The sequence below is a fragment of the Numida meleagris genome, chromosome 1 (genome assembly GCF_002078875.1).
Source record: "Numida meleagris isolate 19003 breed g44 Domestic line chromosome 1, NumMel1.0, whole genome shotgun sequence".
Classification (NCBI taxonomy): Eukaryota; Metazoa; Chordata; class Aves; order Galliformes; family Numididae; genus Numida; species Numida meleagris.
The window spans coordinates 118,167,057-118,192,667 of NC_034409.1; the positions used below are offsets into that span (position 1 = coordinate 118,167,057).

The following is a 25,611-nucleotide window of genomic DNA, read 5'->3' on the forward strand; positions in this document are numbered from 1 at the left end:
TCCGTTTTTCTCTTATGTGTGAGTGTTGTAGCCCTGAAATCACATTATTGTTTGATGTACCAGTTTTCAGCTAGTAACTTATTGAATCAGTGTGTTTAGTTCTTTCATTCTAGGTTCTGTTCTGCTGGCCACTGAAATACTGCGTTCTCAGCATATTGCAGAGAAAAACTGTAGTTTGTAACACAATTTACTTAGATTTGTTTGTTTTAAAGGAAAACTGTAGGAAGTCAATTATACTAGATGAGGCAATGTGTGGAAAAGAAATAATTTATGAAGTTCTCGAGACTACTGAAAATACTTTTAAACTTCATTAAATTTAGAGAAAATCATGAGAATTTATCACATTATTTTTGTTTCCTGAAACTTGCATGTGTTCCTCAGTTGATGCCTTAGATGCCAAAAAAGAACAAGCACTCACAACTTCAGCATTATGTTTGCTCTCATTTATAATGTTCCTTAAAGGAGTCATTGAGAACTTAAGGCCTAAAGGATACATCAGTAGGTTTGCCAGAAGCTATCACGTTTGACAAGTTGTGAGACATTTAGGAACAGTACAGCTGGCAGGAAAATGAGCAACGAGAGTGTGCTGATGATGGAAACATTACTGTGCACATGTTACCAAAACCAACCTCATTTTACTGACATGTTAGTGTTTTAAAAATTCTCTCGGAGATCTCTTTGATATTCTTTAGAGAATAAATTACTATGTCTCTTTGCCTGGATTTATTAGACTTCTGGGAATGCCTGGTAGTGATTGTTGCCAAGTTCCACATTTATTTTCTGACTTCACAACCAGACTTGGAATATCTTTGCTTCTTTTGCACCAAATTAATTATGGTCGTAAGCTGACTGAATGGGTTTCTGATAATACACTATAATACATCAGGTTTTGAAGTCTAGGGGACTTTGTTCCTTCATTACTTATTCACAGCACGGTCCAAGTACTCATATAACTTGAATTTAAAAGTGCATTTTTTTCTTATCTGTCTTTCAGCAAGTTAGCATTGTGGTTTGGTTTATTTGTGAGGAAGGCTAATCACTTTCTTGTAGAAATGGCAACAGCAAAATAGGGCATGTGGAGCATATTTGTGCAAAGCACATTTTCTGATCTGATACGTGAGGGCTGAGAACAGAAACAGTGGTAGTGTAAGTTCAGGGAGCTTGTCCTTGGAACAGAGTCTTCGCCTTTCTACCAAGCTCCGTGGACTCCATAGGCGTTGTACCCTACGGAGGTGCAGTGCTAAAAGAGGCCCAAAACATTGCTCTGGCATAACATCATTTCCTAGAATGTCTTAACAGAGGAGCCCAAAATATTTACCCTATAAAAAGACAGAGGTGCCAAAGCAACTGTAGTTCCTTGTGCTGCACAGAGTACTGATGCTGTATTCCTTACCAGAGCTGTAGTAGGGCTCTGGAAGATAGGTTGCTTCAGTGTATCTGCCTATCAAAAATGATGAACTTTACTTCTCTGATACAAACTGCGTGTTTGGCCATTGAGCTTTTGATTAAAACAGTCTGTGCTTGTTTAAAAGAAAAAAAAAAATGGAGAAAACAACCCGACCAACCAACTAAACAAAAACAAAACAACCCACCTTCACCAAATGTTGTGCTCCATAGCTTCCAGGGGAGTTTTAACAGTTCCAGTGGAAAGAACTAAGAGACCTGCTATGTCCATAAAGTAAAGCTTAGGATGAAATCAGTGTCATTTCTTTGTTAGACCTCTTTGGCGGTGATACTGTTGTGCAAGCCAATAGAGTATGGGATGGAGAGTGGGGAACGGAGGGTCTGCGAACTGAGGAGAAAGGACTGTTTCATTTCTTTCCCCCATTTACAGTAAGATATGGGAAACTTTCACGTTCCATTTTCCAAAAGTAGGAAAATTAAAAGCATGAGCTGAGCAATCACTTCTTGGCCCTCACTTGATTCCTTGCAGCCTGCTTACGTTGTTCAGTGGTTTGAATATTCCAGCTTCAGAAGAGTCTTTGTCCTTCCCTCTTACCCTCTGCATCATGTTTAAGTCTTGTTGCTCAATATCAAGGTTTTGCAGAACTTTAAAAACTTTTCAGTGCTAATGTCTGTGTATCCCATTCCTCATCCCTTTTATGTGCATCCTGATTTCAGCTGAGATAAGGCTAATTTTCTTCCTACTAGCTGATATAGTGCTGTGTTTTAGATCTAGGATGAGAATAATAATGTACCAACGTTCTAGTTGTTGCTGAGCAGTACTTCACGGAGCTAAGGACTTCTCAGTGCCTCATGCTGCCCTGCCAGTGGGAAGCTGGGGGTGCACAAGGAAATGGGAGGGAACAGAACCAGGACTGCTGACCTAAACTGCCCAAAGGGATGTCCCGCCCCATAAGGTGTCATGCTGAACAATGAAAGAGGGGCAGCTGGCCATGAGGGCTAACGTTGCTTGGGGAGTGCGTTGCATTGCACTGGTCAGTGGGTGGTGAGCAGTTGCACTGTGCATCACTTGCTGTGTATATTCTTTTACCATTATTATTATAATTTTCCATTTTTTTGCCTTGTCAAACTGTCTTTATCTTAACACATGATTTTTACCCATTTCCAGTTCTCTCCCTCATCCCACTGGGGAATGGAGGGAGCAAATGGCGCTGTGGTGCTGAGCTGCCTCATGGGTTAAACCACAACAGTCCTTTTGGTGCTCGAAGGACAAACTGAGAGAGCTGAGTTTGTTCAGCATAGAGAAGAGAAGGCTCTGAGGAGATGGAATACAACCTTTCAGTACCTAAAGGGGGCCTTTAAGAAAGAAAGGGACAGACTCTTTAGCAGGGTCTGTTGTGACTGGACGAGGAGAAATGGATTCAAACTAAAAGATGAGAGATTTCAATTGGATATAAGGACAAAGTTTTTTCCAGTATTGGTAGTGAGGCTCTGGAATGGGTTGCCCAGGCAGGTGGTGGATTCACTGTCCCCGGACATTCAAGGCCAGGCTGAACGGGGCTCTGAGCACCCTGATCAAGCTGGAGGTGTCTCTGTTCATTGCAGGGGAGTTGGACTAGATGGCCTTCAGAGGTCCCTTCCAACTCAAACAATTCTATGATTCATTCCATTACTTTAATAGCTGCTGATCACAATGTTGATTTTTCTGTGCTCAGAGCTCTTGTGCTTGTTCTCAGAGTTGTGTTATAGAACACCTTACGTGCTGTGTATGCTCCTGTTGTGCTGTTTACCATCTCTGGAGGCCTCTGGAGGTCATTTTGCTGTACTGTGTAACACTGGTTTATGATATAAACCTTAATCTTTACCTTTTCTTCTCGGGGAGCCAATCTGCTGCGGAGAAAAGAGAGGGCCCTTTCCACGACTTCTTCACCCTCCCCTTCTCCTCCAGGCTAGTAACAATTCTGAATATCCTTTGAACGTTCGAACCAGCATGTTCCTGTTGCTGTGTCTCCTGAAAGTGTTTCAGGTTTTGTTTAAAGTTAAGCAGCTATTTAAGAATACCACCCGGAGATCTGCCCTGAGGCTGGAAAGTTGTGAGTGGCAGGAAGTGTGGGAAGCTATTGGCATGCACCTAGAAAAGTGGGCACATCTAGTGCTTTGGAACTTTGCCCCTGAAGAAGTGCAGGATCCCAAACAACTGGTAAAATATTTGAAAAAGGTACACCATCACCCTAGTAATTCCTGAGAGGCCCAAACCACTGCAACACACAGGGGCTTGGCCTGTGTAGCTGCACTCTGCGTTGCTCCTGTCCCAGGAACAGGCCCTGCAATCTGAATCTGAAAACCAACCCGTGCCAGTATCTGTCACTATTATACGCAAAAGGAAATGATACGAATGTCCGCTTGTTTAGTAAGGGAGGAAACTCCTGCTAAGAAGGGGAAAGAGGAAGAAGAGGACAAGTCAGGCAGAGTATGAAACTGCATGGGGAGATACCATTGGATTTCAAACCCAGTGTCTTAACCATTCAGCCATCATGGTAGCAAATCAGCTTACACTTCTACACAAATCTAAGGGGAGAGCTGTAAATGTAACTGAGGGTAGACTTCGACTTCAGCAGCTTTATAAATATATTTATTGTAAAAAAAAAAAAAAAAAGAAAAAAAAGAAAAATTAAAAATCTCTTGAATACCAGTATCATGCAGCAGGGCAAAGACTAAATAAAAGAATAAATTTCTCTAAGAGTTTTTCCTCCCATTTATTTCTGTTGAGAACTGAACCAATGAGATAGAAGTTCTCCAGGGGACCAATATCTAGCCAAGTGGCTCGCTGCGCTCTGTAAGCCAATATGAAAAAGACTGAATACCTTTGAAAGTGGTAAAGATTTATGTCAGGAGGACTTATTTGGTGGATCCTTTAGTTGACGTTACCATTGCAGTTTTTAGAAAAAGTGATGTTCTACTTAAAGTGGTTGGATTTCATAGAACTCTGTGTGCCTGATTCTAGAGACTTAGATAAATACAGAAAAGAATTAATGAAAATCAAGCTATTATCAGACAACAGCAATTCTATTACTGTCTTCTGGAAAAATACATTAAAAAATCATAGAAGACCATTTTTAACAGTGGTGCGCTCCTACTCTTAAGTTGGTAGATGCTACATGTGCCAAAATTCACAGTGACATAAGACTTTCCAGTGTAGCGTCCTCCCTATTACATCTAACTTGCTTCAGCCAAAATTTAAAAATAACACAGAAACTTTACTACAGTTTCGTTCCAGTCTGGGAAGGGACTGATGGAAGAAGTCTGTAGTTTTCTGTTTCTGAAAGTAATTAAAGGCACTAAGAAGCCCTCATACCTGAGCAATATGGTGTTTCTTTGGCTCTTTACTGTCGTTTTTCACTTGGTAAAGATTTGAATAATGAAGACTGTCAAGAACAACAGCCATAATCTTACCATTCATCACTACTGTCCTCCTCAACAGTAAATTCCATAAATCTGGGGAAATATATATTTTAAAATCCAAGATCTGACTCCGAAAGCCTCAAGGACTATGGATGAAATAAGTGTGATTTGAACAAAAGAGTAGACAGTAGAGCGCAGCAGTAGACAGCATGGTCATAAGTAAATGATTGCTTACAGTTACGATTTCCAACAAACTTTCTGTTACCAACAGCTCATGCACTGGCTGTGAGAAGCTCTGGCTAAAATTAAGGATGAGGAAAGTAACAGTTGATTACGTTTTAATGACTGCCAGTAAATAGATGTATTCAACAAGCAGTATGAAACTTGAATGTAATTTTCAAAAGGTGATGTAACAAAGCATAGTACAGCACAGGCAGCTGTATTTAAAGTTTGATTTTTTTTTTTTTGGTCGCTTTCAGCCTATTGAAAATTTATCTTCTGTAATACAAGGCAAGAAGTGGCTTAAGATAGGCAAGGTATCTTGATGTGGGTGTACGCTTGGAACACAGTCTAGACTTCTCCCGGTTCACATTAAATGGGGCTGCAACAAGCAGACACCCTTGGGGCTGGTTACAGAGGCATGGATCCCATCTCTTCTGCCTTCCAAGTGCATTTGCATCACAAGCCCAGTTTCCTGTGGCTCTAAGTCCACTAAAGTGCTTGGAAAACATCAACTACAAGTAACGCTATTTATCTTTTGGAGGTGCAAAGCTAGTTACGGTGGAGTAAACAAGGTAAAAGCTTATGGACCTTGGTTTTAACAATTTTCTTTTCCTGTTCTTCTAAGTTGCTCTTAGCTTACTAACCCTTTTGAGTCTATTTTGCCTGTCCTTCTGCAGCAGGCTCTCTGTCACAGTGTTTGTCTGGATGAAACTGTTAGATTTCAGTAACATCTGCAGAAACTCTGTGCTGCTTAGGCAGGTGGGAGTCCCATTGCATGGAAGGACAATTCCATCAGAAAACTAGTAGAATAGCATGAAATAATCTAGTTAATATTAATGATAAGAATGCGGACTTGTCATTATCTAAGAAATCTATCATAGGTAGTATGATCTTTTTCCTTAATAGTGTGTAAACAGAGTTGTTGTGAAATAAAAGAAGCAGTAATATTGTATACCTAACTTTTTTTTAATTGTAGTTTTCACTAGACACTAGGAACAAATGCTGAGCTAGCATTAACCTTGAAAGTCTTGCCAAAAGTCAACTGAGCTGTGATATGTTGGGATTTCCCTTTGTATGTTTATTCACTTTCCTGCTCTCCGTTTTTTAGTGCATCCCCTGAGACCATTAATCCTCATTCATAACTTTGAATAGCTTCAGAGTTCTTGATATGACTGTGTTCTGTCAACAAGAAACTGTGCCTCTATCCTGAAACTGAATGTGGAGAATTTGGAGGCGTTCCAAATCAGGTTTTCATGTGATACAGAGCAAGCAGTTTGCTTCAATACTTGCCAGCAGCAATGGCTAAGCTTGTGGGTGCTGCTGAGTTTTTTTTTTTGAGCCGTGTCCCGTTCATATTTCAGCTCTCCATTTCTAGGTAGTAGAGGCAAGGAGTGCTGGAATTTGAGTTTAGTTTGTTGTCTAGCTGCATCACTGTGAATAGATGGTTTATCATACCAAAGAGAGATTTCCCCATAGATTGAAGGTATAGATGTGCAGCTTGACTTTGCTTAGGAGTGACCTAATTTGAGATGAGAATGGAAAGTGTGAGTAAGCAGAGAAAGGAAACACAGCTTTTGGATGTGCATTTCTTTTAACACCATGAAGTTATATTGTCGGTGGACCACCCTTGAAGTTGTCAGTCAAAAACACTTCAAACGTACCAGTGTTATGCATGGCAATTTTTGTTATCAAGTTCTTTGGATAATTAGTGTAATTCTGCTACTTAATTTACTGACTGAAGAGCTTTATTATTAGATGCAGCTGTCATTCACGATGTTGCCACAATTTGATTGTTACTTCCTCAGAATATTCCAGTTTCAAGCATGGCATCCAGCATCTGCAAAGTGGAAACTGTGTGTCATCATCTAGATCACTCTTCTTCAATCCAATCAGTACGGCCATATTTCTGCTAGAAATACCATATCCTGTGTAACTGCTGGAAATGCTGGCTGGCAGTAATGTTGTGCTGTTCTAATTTTCAGAAAGCCTTTCCTTTGTTTTCTACGTTATACTGTGTATAATTGATTTGCTTGTATGTTTAATCCATTTCCAAAGCATTGATTACTTAGCAACTTCACTGATTTATGTGTATGTCAGTTTATTCCCTTAGCGCTTACTTGGAGGGTTCACCCCATGGTAACCATTTTATTCTAATAAATATTTACATTAACGTGAGTGCTGGCAAAAATTTGTTAGCTCTCACCTTAGCAAGAATTTATAACCCTCAGGAGTGTACATTTTACGGTTCCTGTAAAGAAGAAAACCCACTGCAGCTTGATGCAGCATGTACAAAAATACGAGAAAGCTGCAGGTAATATGATTCCAAACTTCTCTCAGTGCTAATCAGTACAAACATACCAAATTTGCAATGGCCAAACTTCTGTGGTTGTGCAAAATGCTCCGGTCTGTGGTAAGGCTGATCCAGAAAAGATGCATATAATAAATACATAAAGTTTACTGCTTTGCATTTCTTTCAAGAGTCAGTTACAGAATTGCTAATAAATATGTATCTGTAAAATTATTTATTAAAGAGCTAATGCATGCAAAAAGCACGTGAATGTTTTACTTGGCGGTTCTTTTAGCATGCAAAATATCCAGAAGATACACCTTTTTTTTTTTTTTTTTCTTGCAAGGATCTCATTATAAACGTGTAATTCTTGGAGGTGTTAAATCTTACAGTAGAGAGCGTGTTCGTTTTTCATCACCATGTCCTGCTGTTCACCTGAGGCAACTATCACTAGGCAGAGATGTGGAAAAAATAGTTTTTTACTATATTCTCCAGGAACTTTTTGTGCACAGTGGCTTGCTGCATTTTATTTTTTACTGAAATTTGCAGTAACTTTTTTGTCTTGAGAATGAGGTGAGGATTGGAAATCAAACTCTTGTTTATTCTTCAGAGGTTCTCAGTGTTGCTGTTAAATGTCAGCTAATAGAACCTGTGGGTAGAGGACCAAAGAAGTGCTTCCCATTTACTTCCTGAGATTAACAAAGCTTTTTGAAAAGCTCGCCAGGCTGCGTCTCTTGTGTGTTTTGTTTTGTTTGTGAGGCTTTTGATGTTTGTTTGCTTTTTAAACTTCTAAAGCCGTACTTGTGCAAGGACTCATGGTCATGTTCTGATATGTTTGTGAGTCTTTGAAGAATTAGAGCACGAATGTTTGCTTGTTTGTTTTTTTCCTCCAACAAACAGCTATTTATTTATTGGTGACTTGGCAATACTCCACAGTGGATTTGTGTACAGTATATGAACAGTAGTATAGCAGGGCTGAAAAGATTACGCTTCGGGGTTGGAGGCATCATTTATCACAGTATCTGCACACTTGCGTTTCTTCTAGCTACAATGATTTACTTATTTGTGTATTTATTTATTTTCTCCTAGAATGGTTGCCTGGGGAAAACAGCACTGCTGTGTTGGCAGAATACAGAGCATTTTACTGAGATTCAGGATTGCTTTAGCAGTCCTTCTACTTCATTTGTTCTTGGCTACAGCAGGCAAAGGTAAGACACATTTTTCACAATTTGACTAGTGTTGATATTCCAGTGATCAGCATTAGTCTTTACAAGTGGGACTTTTGATTATATTCAGAACAGGAAGGTTTTTGCTGTCTTGAAATCGAAGGGAATAATTATAATAACCAAGAACTAAAACATCTGGTACTCATTTTGGATATACAAACCCTAAGTTAACAGTATTCATTTTCACAAAAAGGCATCAGCAGTAACTTCTTTTGGGCTATGGATGAGGGGAGAATGTAAGTACAATACATAATAACCAAACATTACTTTCCTGCTTTTTTTAACAGGAGGTGTAACTATTGTCAGAGCCTCTCTTTAAAAGTTTATACTGCTCTTACATGAACACCTCAAGATCGTTTTAACTTTACATAGTACACATTTGGACACAAAAGAACTGTTTTTGGCTGTGGATCTGAATATGGCTAGGGAATAAAATCCAAAATACATTAACAGAAATTATGTATTTGAACTTGCCAGTGTATGCTCTTTCTATAGGCAGTAAATGAAAAAGAATCAAACAACTTCAAGTTCTTGTCATTTCTAGTAGAAATGGTGCAACTAACGTGGTGATGTTTGTGTATGAGGTAAAGTAGAATCAGCAAATTTGTGTCGAATTATTCATTACTATTCTTTAAGCTCGCAGGTACAAGTCTCACTAAGCTGGACCTCAGCAGATACAGATAACAGTGCTTGTCATTTGTAAAGCTTCTTGTATTTGTAATGCATTAATCATGCTAGTGTTGTGCATGGAATAGTGTAAAAAAAAATAGAGATGTATTTTTGCTGCTTACATAATGGTCATTTTTAGAAACTCCTTCATGAGCTGTGGCATGTTGTTATACTCTAGAAGGTGAGAGTTTCTTGCAGATCAAACACTGTTAATAAATGTACTAGCAAGGAGTTTTTATATGTTGACAGAATAGTCTAATTCTCCAAATGTAGTAATTCTTGTAAAATCAAGCTTTTATTGAGGCAGAATTTGAGGTTGAAGTTAGAAAACTGTTGCTAAGATGATCAAGTTTTAACCTTAGGTAAATTGAGTAGCAAAAAGAACAGCCCAAAATATGGACAGATGTCCTACAAACATTTTGCCAGGGGCAATTCTACTGCGTCTAGAGTTTAATGGAAGCACGCAAAGAAGGATTTTGTCTTTCACCAATATATGACTTTCAAGTCTCAGTAATCCTTCAAGAAGACCTAAACTGATGAAAGGGTTGATTTACGATTCCACAGTATTTTGTTGTTGGTGGTTTTTTTTTTGTTTTGTTTTGTTGTAGGCTGTTGGCATTGTCAGCATCATCTCTGCTCAGTTCTTTCCCCAGCTAAGGTGCTTTCCAGGAAATAGGAATAGATAAGAATTATCTGTGTTCTTTTCAATGTGTAGGACACTGCATAATGTGGCAGTTTATCCCCATCTATCTAAGTACAACTGTGACTGAAAAGGAGGAAACAGTTGTTAGTTTCCGAATTCCGGGACATTCAGAAGAATAAAGCAATCCACATGTGGAAAGTTTAGTTTTAAACTTTTTATGAAGAACAGATATTAGATCTAGATGGAATACATGAAGATTTAAGATTATTTTGATGTTATTTTTATGGACTGTAGCAAGCCAGATGTGTTACAGATTGTAAACACTTGTATAGAAATTAATGGCTATAGTTGTTATTGGTTAAAAAAACTGATTATGTGTATGAATAAACACAACTACACCTTTTGAAGAGAGTGCTCAACTGTAGTAATGTTCAGTTATGCTCATATAGCAGCTGTTAGTAATGTAAGGAAAACTGCAGTTGCAGTCAACTGGAAGGATCTTACAGGTGTAATTCTTATTACCTATGGCTGACTATTTCTTGTAGAGATACCAGTTTACTACCTGAAATGGTTTGAAGAAAGAAAGATTACATTCTTGTTTTACTCCTACATTACCTTATTGTTTTCAAAAAGCGTGTTTTAAATGTTTGAGAGTGTATGCATACCTTTCAGGATTTCTCCTACTGCTTGAGAGAATCACTGAAGTGAATGTTGTTTAGTTTTAGGGAGGCTAACAACCTCAGCACTTTGATCTAGTCATATGAATATATTAAAAAAGAACAACTTGCATTTCTGAAAGAGATTAAGTGTTTGAATGTAGCAAATGCCACTCAGAAGTTAGTCCTCAATTTCTACTGGATGGATTTTTCCTGACTCCAGCTTGTGTTTTTTTGCTTATTTTTCTTACTCTGCAGATGATTGGAGCATTCTTTCTCCTATGCCATGTTTTCTGTGCTGTGGTGATAAAAGTATATTCAGTGGCTAGGTTTCTAAATGTATTTTGTATTATCTGTACTCAAAGGAACTAGTTGTAAGCTCAGAGTGACCCTGTCAGAGGACAGCTGGTTCCAGCTCCTCGGTCCTATGAGCAAGAGTGGGCTGCAGAACAGAAGTACAATTACTAGAGAAAATAAATGATGATTAACTGAATTTCCAGGACTTTGAAGTAATGTTAGCTTCTGCTTATATTGCGTCCACCTACATATATAACAGGCCTACCCAAGGTAAGGTTGATAATTAATTTCTAACTAATTTAGTACTGTGCTGTGTGAGTTCCACTTGGACCACTAAACTGCATTTTCTGACTGTAGTTATGATTTCCTATGTGCTTTTTCAGCATTCTTTGAATAGACCAACCACAGCTCTTTTCAGTGGTGCACAGCCACAGAACAAGGGAGCAGTGAGCACAAGCTGTAACATAGGAAGTTCCATATGAACATGAAGAATTTCTTTACTGTGAGGGTGACAGAGCCCTGGAACAAGCTGCCCAGAGAGGCTGTGGAGTCTCCTTCTCTGGAGATATTCAAAACCTGCCTGGATGCTTTCTTGTGCGACCTACTATAGGGAACCTGCTTTAGCAGGGGGTTGGACTGTGTGGTCTCCAGAGGCCCCTTCAACCCCTATGATTCTCTAATTCTGTGATTGGTATCTGTTCTCTAGCTTTGTCACCACCCATACAACCCACTCTTTTTAACGCTTTTTTTTTTTTTTTTAAGGAATTGTTTGGGTCCAAGTGGCCCTGACAACCCAGTTTCTTCAAGGCTTTAAATAGTGAAGGGTAGACCTCTCTACGTAAACTCATTTTATTCATTTAAATTAATTCATCAGGCCTTGCATGCTGATTGGCAGCATTTGTCAATGAGAATCATCAGCAGGCTTGATCTTACTTTGCTTTATTTATGTTGGTTATCTGCATTAACATTTCACTTGTAAGTTCATGTCCTCATGGAAGCCTCATACTTTTCTAAACAGCTTGCGTATGTATACTCCTTTGATAACTTCATAGTGTCAAGCATCTATAAAGAATGTACTATAATTTTGCAGCCCTATAATTAATTTGCTGTTGCGAATTAATAACCATAAAAAACCCTGATTTAATGCCTAACATGAAATCAAGCCTCTGTCAGAATTTGTTCACTTCCAAAATCAAGTCTGCTGTAAGCTTTAATTAACGTTTCCGCTCAGAAATGGACTTCTAATTTTTCAAGTATAAAGGGATCCTGGATAATTACCAGTGACTTCATGTTTTGAGTCAGGAGACTTCCTTCACCAGCCACTATGGCCATTTCTGTAGGCTCAAGATTGCTTACAGGAATTTTGGAGGGTGTGTAAGTCATGCAAATATACTGTTGGCATACAGTCTATGAGGAATAGCAGCTTCATCAGATCTTTCAAAACCTTCAGCATAATTCCTACTTAATAGCAAAAGACTTGAGCAATTATTTTTCTTTAGAGGGGCCTGTGTTACAAGTGTTGATACGTATGACTGTATCTAGCTAGCCATTTTGTTTAGTAAGTCAGTTCTTAGCTGAGTATCCTAGATTTTGCCCATGCACTCTGACAAATGGCCAAACTGAATGAGTGAATTCATGCTTTAGGATAGGGCAGAGGGCAGTAGTTCTGTTGCTTGCTGTTAGGACATATGTTCTTCTTCTCTGACCAATTGCTTATATCCACTGACTGCTAATTAGGAATTTCATCTAATTTGGCCTGAACCCTGAGTCTGTTCAGGTTTCTTTGATCAGTAGCCGTGTATAGTGCTTTTGTGATACATGCTTAACTTCGAGAATGATTGGAGGTTGTGAAAGATGCCTACAAGGTTCTGCTAATTAACATTACAAGGGGAGTTTCAAAGCTATAGTAAGCAACAAGAACAGTTATCAGTGAGTGTCCATGAAAACTGATTAATAACTGTTGTATTTTAAACATTTTCTGGTAGCCTCTACCACAGTTTCCACAGTTAGAAACTTCTTCCTGTTTTTCAATTGTTCCTTTTGAAAAAGAAATCTGACGTCCCTGTGGCCAAGAGACACAGTATTTGAGCAAATCCCTGTGTCATCTCTGCTGCTCAAAGAGCTGACTGTGATCCTGACAGCTGGCTGGAACAATGAACGTGACATACCTTGAAAAGAAAAGCTGGATTCAAGTTGCCTCAAAGTTTGTCTTTCCATAGGGGAACTAATGAAAAAATGTTATATTGACCAATCTTTTTCTGCTATCCAACCCTGACCAATCATGGTTAGTCACATACTTTTTCTATAGGGTACATAAAAGCTCTGTGTGTATTGACAAAGTAGTGCCTTCCAAAATCAATCAGTAATGCACTCTCTTATACTTCTTGAGCGTTTAGTAGGCTGTTTCATTTTTCCACAGCTCCATTACTTGTCTCATGGGAGTTATTTTTGTTTGGATTCATTTTTGTTGCTGATGGGTGCATCATAGAGCAGGCAATCTTGATAATGATCGTACAATTGGAATGTGCATTTTTTCTGCAAATTAAGACTCAGTCTCTGCTTCAAAGAGGCTACATCTACAGCCACAAAAGCCTGTAGCTGTGGGACAAAGGAAGAACTGAGACATCTACAAGAACTTAATAGTTATGATCAAGTTCTATTGTTTGAGGCTTTCTATGGCACTGCTTGTTTTATCCGTATTGACATAGTCTAAAATCTTGCTTTCACCAGTAAATGTATTGTTAGAAGCTAAAATTATATTTGCCATCACGGTTAAACTCCAGGTTGCCATTTCTGTGCCTAAGTAAATGTAAGATTCATAGATCAGATATCTCTGCAAGTAAATACCCTGGTAGAGAGATGGGGGCTGGATGGGTTTAAATTTAATCAGCGACTCCAAACCACTTTTCCTGAAAGTTAGACAAACTCATTCTCTTCTTGGGTATGGCTGTTTTCTACCTTTCCTGATGAAGCTGACTCAATATACAGCCAAGGATTTAAGAATCTCAAAGTTGTTTGTTTAAAAAAAAAAGACATGAAGAAGCATAACATTGTTCAGAGATGCAGAACCAAAGTGTGGTAGATAAGAAGGCAGTAAGGATTATAGTCCTTTCTAACTCTATCTGAATTTTATCCAGTATCTATTCAGTGGAAAATACCTGTGCAGTCTTGGGAATAGGAACCAGAACTTGATTCTCTTTTTTTTTTCTCCTACTTGTAGGTTAAGTGTTACGTTAGGGAGCTATGTGTTCATACTTAATGTTGTGCATGAGTTTTATGTCACAGCCTCCTTGAATAGCTAGGATTGATCACCTACCTCCAAATCTGCTGGTCCTCTCTCCCACTCAAACAAGCAAAATAGAAAGACACGTTTTGTAATGTGTTGGTTTGAAAACTCCTGTGTAAATTCATAGGAATAGTAATATATGAAATAATAATATTGATATAGAAGGTCATTTTAAAGAAGTAATTTTGCAAATCACCTTTTCTTTATTTAGATCAGGAGGATTTCCTAGGACTATACAAAGCGGTCTTTAAGACTGAATGTGAAGATCCTTGGATTATGTCACCAAGAATTTCTCTGCTTTCTTTGAAAGAATTCACTGTCTGTGTGCACCTCAAGCTGAATTCCTCCAGTAGTCCCTGGACAGCATATGTATACAATCAGGAAACAACTAACAGCAATTCCTCCGCAAATAAACATGACCTTGGACTTAGTGGAGATCATGGTAACTTGAGGATCTGGTTGTTTGGAAATGAAATAAATATGACAGTAGTGATGCTTCAAGAAAATATCTGGCACCAAATATGTACCCAGTGGAAAAGTGAAGATAAGGAAGTGAAGTTATTCATAAATGGAACAAAAAGAGCAAACAAAAAACTAAATGGAAAAATGTCTCTCCCTGGAAAAGGACAGTTCTTACTTGGCTGCTCAAAACTGCCAGGTACAGCTACATCACCTAACCAGGGTATGATTGGGGAGCTGTATATGTTCAGAATGTGGGATAAAGCAAATAAAAACCTTGGTAAGCACTGCAGAGATGGTAGTATTGTACGCTGGAGAAAGGAGGATTGGACGTTTAATAGGACAATAGAAGAGGATAACTCTTTGCCATGTGGTAAGTACCATTGCATCCCTGTTTTTAGAGTAGCATTATTGCAAAATGTTGATGAAACATGTCTAACATTTTCTGTTCTGTATTTTAGAAAGTCTTTATCTGTTGGTCATTTTTATCTGGATGTTTATGGAGATCATGTGAGAGTCTTCAGCTCTTGCTAGCTTTCATACAGATTTATAAGATTATTGCTGTGATGTTTAAAGGCTTCCAATTTGCTCCAACTTTTGTGTCTGTCTGTTGTTCAAGTAATGGCAATTTGAATGGGATGCATCTAACCAAAACACCTTGGAGTATTAGGGCTTTCTGTTAATGTCATCTTAATTAATTTACACACCTTCTATTTTGTGAATAAATGCAGAGGAAAGCATTGCTGGTCCTCATTTTGCACATTTGGTGGGCCAGGGCTTGAACGCATGCAAATTTTCACATCTTTGCTGGCACCCTATGCCATTTTTAGCTTGTGTGGTCTACATCTGTAAAGATTACTGGTGGCTCTGATTTACTCGTGTTTCTGTAGCAGTAGTGTCTTCCTTTATTAAAACAGCCAAATGGTTTGCAACACCTTTCTCAAAGTTCTTCTCTGACCTGAAAAAGAACCACAAAAAGCTTTAAAGCAAATCAAAATAAAATTATACTGTCAGAGAAATTGAATTTTAATCTAGTTGAGAAGGAATTCAATCAAGAAAATAATCTTTCTAGCTTTTGCTATCCTCTCTGGTGAGGTAAAAGAGAAATGAAATTTGGGTAGGATCCATTTTGTCAACTATAATAAATGGCATTACGCCCAAGGCCCAGAGTTTTTAAGGTGATTAGTCCACTTGATTTCTAAAACTAGAATGTAAGTGCTTATGTTAGATTGTGGCGCCAGTCTTGGTCTTCATCATCTCTATCCTTTAAAACTCTACCGACCATTTTCTGAAGACTGAAAAATGTAATCTAGCTATGTAATATTAAAATCACTCACTGACTCTGTATGTTTCAAGTGCTGTAGTAAGGGCATTAAAACAGAGTGAGCAGATTTTTTTTTTTTTCTGGGCAAGAGAGAAAACTCTCAGATAAACCATGCTTCATAGTGAATGCCTCTAACGTTGGGACACATAATGAATAACACATGCTCCCTACTGCAGCATCAGACCAGTGGAGGCATATCCTCTACTGGGTTATGTGATTTGAAAAGGGAACTGAAGAAAGCATGTCTTGCTCTTGTGTGACTGTGTTTGTGGGAACACAGTCCTAGGATTGAGGGGGAGACCGTTCTGGCTACCAGAAAAAAAGGCTGGTCCAAGGAAGAGAAAGAGATCTTTGGGGCTAAATCCTGATCAGAGTGGTTTGTCTGGTTAACTTTCACGGAGGCATAGAATCACCAAGGTTGGAAAAGACCTCCAAGATCATCTAGTCCAACCTTCAAATACCACCAGTATTTCCCCACTAAACCATGTCCCTTAGTACCGCATCTAAACATTTCTTGAACACCTCCAGGGATGGCGACTCCATCACCTCCCTGGGCAGCCTGTGCCACTGCCTCACCACTCCTTCAGAGAAGAAATTTTTCCTGACATCCAACCTGGATCTCCCCTGGCGCGACTTGAGGCCATTCCCTCTCATCCTATCACTAGTTATGTGGGAGAAAAGGCCGACCGCCACCTTGCCGCAAGCTCCTTTCAGTTTGCGGTAGCAAGCCATTATAGGTCTCCCCTGAGCCTACTCTTCTCCTGACTGAAAAATCCCGGTTTCCTTGGCAGCTCCTCATAAGACTTGTGCTCCAGACCCTTCACAGCTTCATTGCCCTAGGTTAGGTGATATCCAACCAGAGCCCCAGGTGCTTAGTGATTTTACATTAAGTGATTTAGAGATTTGTGGAATCCTTTGTCTAACTGCAAGAGCTCTCTTGTGAGTAAGATGTATGGTTTCCAAAACTCTGTTGACTAGCGAAATTGCATGTGAATTCTGCTGGCAGAGGTTTGTTCCAGTACAAGAGGCCATCTTTATGCCAAATATAAGTTATCTCATCCAGGTAACCTGAAAGAATAACAGCTTTTCAAAGAAAAGTTCACTGGAGTTTTTTCAACTGTATATTTGTCTGGTTTAGGAATAGATGCATTTTTGCTGATTGCCTCTCTCCCAAAAAATAATCAGCCTGTGGAAGGTGAATATTTAGCATGTACCACTCTGACGGTTAAACAAACGGCATCAGCCAGCTTTAATTGCTGGTGGTAGTCTCACAATTGGATTTTTTTTCTAAAAGTTCCTCTGTCCTCCTGTGTAAAAAAAAAAATATATATATATATCCAATTTGTGGAGTTCTCTGTTCTGTTAAAATAGAGGTACTTAGAGCTGTAAAGTCTTCGGAAAGATCTGCTTTTGCATCTGCATAGAATGTAACTGGCCAAGGGCCACGCCTCCTGTGTAGGCACAAATGGTGAAAAGGAAGTGTTTCACTGAAGTCGCAATTGTGCCAGAGGACAAGTTTATAACAAGAAGTTTGTTATAACCTAATCAGCATTTTGTGCCTACATGAAGGAGCAGTTTGTAAAATGTTCAAAGATTACCAAGATTTCTATGATTTCTCCAGATCTTTGTGGAGTGTAAGCCTTTATCTAATTGGTGTCCCATAGGCAATGACTCACTCCGTTAATAAGTTTAGATAGACCTAGTGTCACATCGTTAGCTTCTGTTTCTTTACCTCCTCCTTTTGGCTTTCCTTTTGTTAACTATATTTATTTTCTTTTGACTTTAATGTTTATTTGTATACTAATTACTTAGATTACCAAAATTTTGTTTAGTTTCTTCTTAACCATGTTTAATCTAGTAAGGACCGAAGTCCTGATTCTGTTAAGATTCACGTATATGATCAACACTTAAAGACATACTAAACTTTAACAAAGTAACTTAACTCGCCAGAAGTGAATGGGTATTACTTTTGCCGTAGCTAAGCATTATATGCATCTGAAGATTTGCAAGAAAGGACGGCTGATGACGTTTCTTGGAGTAAGGGAGTGTAGCAGTACATAACTTTTAGGTCTGTGTTAAAGGTGCAGCTCCTGCTTCTTTCACTATCAAGAGTTTTGGGTCCCATCTGCTTGGTGTATCTTTTGCAAGCTGAGCAAATCTAAATACTTCACATAGACCGAAGAGGTGAGAGGAAGGTGTTCACTCTTCCACGTGCCAAATTCAAAAAGTAATTTATGTTATTACTTGATTAATTATTCCTATTTAACTACAGACTTTAATGTGGACAGTTATTGTGGATGTTATTGTTTTTGCGTAATTCAAGAAAAGTGGTAGTAAGTAACATTCTCTGACTTAAGAGAATACAAAGACAAAAGCTCTTCCGTTGTCGTTTTTTGCATGGGATGTTTGCAAGTCACCTTATTGGTAACTTGACAACTGGAAGAAATGTACTGTTTAAACATTAATCATTTCAGTTACATATTAAACAGTAGCATTCTTAATTAAAATATAAATATACAAACTGTTACAGTGTGCATTTATGCAAGGAGCACAAAGATGACAGAGATGACCTTTTACAAGTTTCGAGGAACAAGTAAAATACGTGATTTACAGAATAATTAGAAATAATGTCTCTGGAACAAAAGCTCTGTTACCTCATTTGTGGTATTGATGCCCTAACTTTTAGCAGAAATCCAGTGCCTGCTAAGTTGCATTTTTTACGTGAATGCAATCCAATGTTAGACTGTGACATTTGAATTTTTCTAAACTGTCTTGTCCAATCTTCAAAATAAGGTGTTGTCCCTTCTTTCCCTTGAATCCTTTTCCCCCCCTTATATGGATGAACCTGCTAATGAGGTTGCTGGAGGAGGTTTCCAGACATGTGGGAACAAAGTGATTTAATATTGATGGGAAGTCACCAGTGCTCCGCTGAGAAAAACTTCAGTGTGGGCTGTTCTAATTTTGAGATGTGAGCAACAGGAGGTGTGATTTAGACTCATGTAATCCCTTTTCAAGATTTCTTGAGTTGTATACTCTTCTAATGGCAGAATCAGCTTTCCTGGAAGGAAGGCTGGAGTCCTAAGGCTTTACCTCTTCAGGCAGACGATTGAAATGTAGCTGCTGCTCATCCAGTCTGCATCCTAGTCTGTAGGTCCGAATTACTATGTTCACCGAGCAAGTTATGAAAGCTAAAGATGAAAAAAGACGTTCTTTTCACCTATATATATATATATATATTTAAAGAATTGTGAGGGCACAATGCTGTAGAAACCTTCAGAAGCTCTTAAAGGAAGCTTTTAAATAAATAGATGTGAAGAGAGGGTGGGGCAAGAGGTGGAATACATAACTATGGAGTGCCTGTTTGATGAGTCACATACCACTCTACTTTGTACATATTAACAGTATGCATGTGTGACCTGCCCTTTCTTTGCTTTCATTACCTCAGTCTTCTTTGGTATGAATAGAAGGAGCGTTTTGGAAATCAGCCTACGAAGGAAGAGGTGTTTTGGTTCACCTCAGCCTCTAATGCACATCTTTGTACAAACAGAGCTTGACAAAACCTGTATTTGTTAGCAAATTTCCGTAAAAACCTGTGTAACATCAAAACTGAGTTAAAAACAGTGCACCTGATTTTTCTGTTAAGGCTACTGAAGTGAACTGGCCAAAGTGACAGAGCCTGATGTGAAGAAGCACATTCACTGTTCTCTTATATTGGCTTCTGTCCAATCATCAGTGATAATCCATCCTTTCTTCCATAGTTCCACCTCTAAGAGTGAGAGCAGGCCTTACTTCATGAGAGGCGTAAAACGTAAAAAACTAAGATCACGCCTAGTTTTATCTTGCAAACCTATCCAATGTGTCTCAGAATCTCACCTGCACTGAAAGTTAATGTGAGTCAATATGTCTACAGTGGAAATACTGGAGAGGATTTTTACACGTTATTGTTATTTATGCCTTGCATGATAAAATGATTCACTTTGGCAGTGTTTCTCAGATGTTAGTGGGACCAGTCTCTTAATAGAAAATATGAATTTAATTTGAATGTGAGGATTGTATGCAGTATTCAACATGTCTGTTCCTGTAAATAGAATACTGTAGGATATTAGCACTTGATATTTTGCTGTTGAAGCTACTTGGTTTTGTTCAGGAGCAAGTTTGTGAGAAGCATTTTCACACAGCTGTATCTTAGTAACACTGAATACAAATGGAGGATCATTGCTACACAGTACTGGTGACTAACAGGATACATACTGAGCGCTGTTGCCCTGATAATGTTTAGAAGAGGATTTGTAGAGGATTAAAACCAGCATGGAATTGACATTTGAGTGCAAAATGTTTTAATTTTTAAGCCGGAAGATGATACTACATGTCCGTTTGAAACATTCATTTTCTTCTCCGTTTCTGATTGAAAGCTGCAATGCAAATCACTTTCTCTGCCTGAATCAATTGAATTTTTTAGTGGAAAAACTTTCAGCACAAAGTTTGCTACCACATCTTATTTAGAAAATCTGGTTTTTACTACTTTCCTAGTATGTTTGTGTATATTTGTAAGTAAAAACTGATCTTCTCAGAAATAGGTGGTCTTGGTTATCTAAAGCCATTCTGTGGTATTGGCCAAGTCCTGCCACCTGTAGAGACTTTAGCCACCAAGGTGCCCCTTGGGATTCTTTCATTCACATTCTGCTCTTGATCTCTTTGGGAGATGTGATATGGTTAAGGGTGCCTCTACGTGATAACATAAGCTATTCTCATTTTTGGCACACTTTTCATTTAAAACAAATGAAATTTGAGGCACTTTATTTCTTATCATTTCATAAGTCTACCATCTATGCCCCAGAACACACAAGTCTATAGGTGTGTGTTTTTCTGCCCGTTATGTATAAAATCATAGAATCATTTGGGTTGAAGGGACCTTTAAGATCATCTAGTTCCAACCCCCCTGCTATAAGCAGAGACACCTCCCTCTAAATCAGATTGCTCAAAACCCTGTCCAGTCTGGCTCTGACTGCTTCCAGGATGGGAGCATCCACAGCCTCACTGGGCAACCTGTTCCAGTGTCTCACCACCCCCACAGTAAAGAATTTCTTCCTAATATCTAGTCTAAATCTACTGTCTTCCATTTTAAAGCCATTTCCCCTCATCCTGTAGTCAGTCCTATGAAGACCGTACTTCTACAGGTGGCCAGGTGTTTTGCTGCTCCTTTAGCATTCAGTGCCTATTTGATGTCTGGATCTGACTGGAACAAACTGTCTCTTGCATTCTCTCATCAAGATCCCTGAGAGTCAGGCCAGCAGATGTGACCCTTCGTGCTGTTCCATTCCCTGTTCCTCTGTGCGGCACAGACAGGGCAGAATGAGTGTCTGTGTGGAGGATCCAGTTCATGGCAGTTCAAACTCTTTTCTGCTTCTCTCAAGAAAACACTCTAGTTGCTGTCTCAGGTTTGCTCAAAAGACAGTTTCTGCAAAAATTTAAAGGAAATCACGAAATATTAGGTAAAACAGTATTAGTCAGCTGTATCTCTGTTCCCCTGAGATAGAGGAACAAAAAGCAGCTGCCAGTAGCTTAGTTCTTACAAAATGTTGTTATCTGCAGACAGGCTCTAGCTGCTTCTCACTCCTCCACCCTGGAAAAACTGATTTACTTTTGGCAGAGGGGCTGCCTGAAGACAGGTGAATCAGAGGGGGTGTTGCCTTTCCAAAAATTTAGAGGAGTGTACTGACAATAAGTTAGATTGGAGGCAGGGAGAAGAAAAGGATATTTTCATTATTCCTGTTGTAGGTGGATAATTGTACATTGTGCATGCTTTGAAGGCTTTCTCTTGTTTCTAATAGTTAACGAACAAAAAGCATGCTGTGAATGACCATGCCTTTGGTGTGAGAACCAGATCCCAAATCTTGCTCTTCTCATCTTGACCACTGTGTTACAAAGCTGCCTTCTCCCTTTCTCTCCCTTTGGCTAAGTTGATTTTTGAATTCTGCTTCATTTGGTCGGACAGCTTGAGCAGGACATGTAGAGACTGTCCCATCCCAGTGAATTGATAATTATGATCTTTAATGCTAAGGAATGCTGTAAGCACAAGGCTGTTTTCTAGACAGCACAAAACATCAGTCTTTCTTTTTTCTGTCAAAACTTTAAGGGGTGAATTTCCTTTTCACTTTTGAAAAGAAGCAACCCTGATGTTAGAATTCAAGAAACAGAGGTGAGCTGTTACATTGCAATTAGAGCTGGCTCCTATACTCCAAAGGTAAACACTTCATCTCCAGAAAGGACTAGGGGTTATTGGCTGTTGTTAATGTTGCCCTGAAGTGCTTCTCTCCAGGAATTGTCTCCAGTGCCTGACTTACAGACTGAACTCACAGGTCCTAATGCTCACAGGTTCAGTGCTGTCAGAGCTACATTAGTATGTGGACGTAGCCTTAAGGTACTGTGTTTGATGGATTTAGTCTCTTAGCAGATCAGAGATGCTAGGGTTATACTGATTCCCATTGTCTTAAAAGTCATTATGGGAAATGAATATTCTTCGCATTACAATGCGAAGAATATTGGTTGCCAGGTAAAATTACTGCAGCTGTGGAATGGAGCAATGGCATGAGTTGCTAAGCTGGTTTCATACCACTGGAGCAGTTTCCTCTGCCTGCATGCGTATGATTCCCAGTCTTATCCAGGTATTTGTGTTAGAGCAGTGCAAAGTTATACGAAGACAGCAAGGGACTTGCTGCTTTTGTTTCTAAAGATGCATGCTTGTAACAGAAACTGGTACTCATTTAATGGAGATTCCTTTTCCTTTAGAAACACCTAGTTCTTGTGTAAGGGACAAGACCTTCTGTCTTTCTTGCAGCAGAAGTAAAGAATGATGCTGAATAATATTATTTTGTTTATGTTTTGCATCCTCAGCAAATGTTCTCTATTACAGAAAATGTAGAAAAGTATCCCTACGGTATATAATGTCTTGTTTTGGATAGACTATTTAGTGTGTTGATTTGATGATCCTAGACCAACAGTGTTGCAGATAAAAATGCACGAAGTAAGTAAAATCAAATTCCACATGCTTAAGGATTTTCTTGTTCTCATTTACAGAAAGCAATCCAAAGGAAATTAATGTTCTGTTTGTTTTTGTGACTAGCACACCTTTTGGTGATTTTACTCTCCTTTTTACATGTCAGCTCTAGGGATCCTTTGGATTAGACTTTAATTCTTCTCGAAATAGACTATGTGCGCGCATTCTTTTCTAACTCTTCAGTATGACAAAGAAACAGTGGTAAAATGTATGTGAAATTGAGTAATATATCACAGTTACTCTTCCTCCAGCTTTCAGCATGCAAAAGGGATTCTGATGAAATACTTGGCTAGTGAACTTAGTGTTGCACCTTTTTCTGTAACAAGACTTCCTTACAGATAATTTCTAGCAGCAGTAGGCATGTGAATACTGTGCTGTAAGAGAAGCTGTGGTTAGATATGTGACCCAAGAAGAAGTCCCTCAGACTATGCACACCACCATCACTTGATGCATTTGCCGGCTCCAGCTTCATGGCTTGTGTTTTGCCTATTTTGCTTCCTATACTGCTGAATTTATAAATAAAAAGCTGTTGATGTTTTTAGAATTTGCTGTCTTCTTACTGATTATCCTACAGTACTAAACATGTAATTGAACAGCTTTTCTTATCTACCTCAAGATATTACTTGGACTCTCAAAATTCACAAAGCAGGTTGAAGGCATATAGAGGATGGGAGAAACAGTTTGTCTATAGTGACTGTGTCTAAACTGACTCTTCAAGAGTATCTGAGAATGACCTTAAGATCAGATTCTCCAGGTAGATTTATTTTTTTTAGTGGGCAGAAATTGTATGCTGGTCTTTGCTGTGAGGTAATGCATACTTCAAGAGGTGGGTTCCTTTTGAAAATTTGATTTCCTCCAGGGCTCTTTGATTGGCAGTAAGGACTTTTGTGTGAAGTGTTAACCATTAGTTAAGATCAGTGGCTTCAATTGTCATAGCCACACCTCAGTCGTGAGCCCATCTGTATGTTGCATCTCTGTTCCAGTGCCTCACCCCCCTATGAGCAAATATCCTAACATCTAATGTGGATCTACCCTCTTTTAATTTAAAGCCATCAGCCTTTTTCCTGTCACTACGCTCCCTGACGAAGAGTCCCTCTCCATCTTTCATGTAGGCTTGTCTGGGTACAGGAAGTCCTATGCAGGGCTGCTCTCAATCCGCTCTGCATTCATGTTTCTGATTGCCCCAACCCAGGTGCAGAACCTTGCACTTGGCCTTGCCGAACTTCATGAAGTTCGTGCAGGCTCACCTCTCAAGAAGCATGTCATGGTCCTTTTGGATGGCATTGCTTCCCTCCAACATCTTGACCACACCACACAGCTTGGCATCATCTGTAAACTTGCCGAGAATGCAGTCATTCTTGCTGTCCATGTTGCTGATGAAGATGTAAAAGAGTACCTGAGCCAGTACAGACTCTTGAGGGATGCCACTCATCACTCGTCTCCACCAGGACATTGTGCTGTTGTGTTCACAAAATCGTCCATCCATCAAATCCATGTCTGTACAATTTAGAGACAAGGTTGTTGTGTGGGACAGGTCTACCAGAGCTATGTCAGTTCTAGCAGCCTGGTCTACCTACTTTTTGTTTACATGCTTTTTGGTAGTGTGGCTCTGGGGCATTTGAGCATCTGCATTATGTAGATGCATATCGTGATGTAGATGTACTCTCAGAGAATATTCCATGTACTTTGTAAATAAGCTTGGAATATAGCATTCCTGTCTTACCCACCTCTCCCACTCTGCTTTATTTCTTTGCTTCTTACTGTGTTAGTAAAAATTCATTTTATGAATAATTGACCAGCAATTTATTTCCTCACATTTTACAAAAAAAAAAATGGCTTTATCAAAGCACAGTTGTGCATAGCTGCTACATTTTTGATTGCTGCTATTTGGTCTACTTTGTTTTTACTCAAGCAAATGTGCTGAAAAGATTTCTGAAGACACTGGAAGTGGAAAGGCAGTAGGAAAACTCACAGACTAATGTGTGGCTTCCATAACTACAGAAGCGATAAACTGAGTTTGTTTGTTTGTTTGTTTGTTTAAAAAAAAAAAAGAGTTTAACTTGCAACTTTTCAGAAAGACCCCAGACATTTCTCAATGGATGCAAAGAGTTTTGTGAGCCAGCTTAAATTGAAGTGAGAGACAGGAAGTTAGCAGGTTCCCAAATGTGCAAAAAGGGCATCCCTGAGGTAAGAATGAACTAGGAAACAGATGAGTAGTGTCAAAGTAAAACATGACTTTTTCACTTTTTTTTTTTTATCTTTCTCTGACATTTAGAAGTGTCTGTTTTAGAGATTCCTCTCAGGAGGGACTAATCCTAATGAGAGCAGGTTGAACACATGATCTGTCCTGAGATATTTTTCTCTGAGCTTTCTCTGTTCTGAGCAGGAGAATTTTGTTTTCCAAATAGAATGACAGGAGACAGCTGAGGGATTTTAACTTCCCTTCTGCAGCTTGAAGACCCCCTTAACTAAGTAAAAATATTCTCTAATGATTTTGTTGGTAACTGTTTACTATTAAGACCAAACTAATTTGAAAGCCTGGCCCTGGAATTCTTAGGAAGAATGAATATGCGAAATGCGTTCTGCTTTGATTTGGCTATGTTGGGTTTCTTAAGTTACCTTTTATTCTTTTTTTGCCATTGTTGGTTGGTTGTGGTTTTTTTTTTGTTTTTTTTTTTT

The 25,611-nt window shown here is 38.9% G+C and overlaps 1 protein-coding gene across 4 annotated transcripts in view; it reads left to right on the forward strand.

Moving 5' to 3' along the window:
* The window catches only part of ADGRG2 (adhesion G protein-coupled receptor G2), a 60,838-nt gene that overhangs the window by 3,447 nt on the left and 31,780 nt on the right, over positions 1 to 25,611 (forward strand). For all 4 annotated transcript variants that reach the window (XM_021409222.1, XM_021409253.1, XM_021409242.1 and 1 more), the window contains exons 2-3: positions 8,405 to 8,523; positions 14,304 to 14,924. In XM_021409222.1, coding sequence (XP_021264897.1) covers positions 8,406 to 8,523; positions 14,304 to 14,924 — 739 coding nt within the window. In that variant the 5' untranslated portion in view covers position 8,405. The remainder of the gene's footprint in view (positions 1 to 8,404; positions 8,524 to 14,303; positions 14,925 to 25,611) is intronic.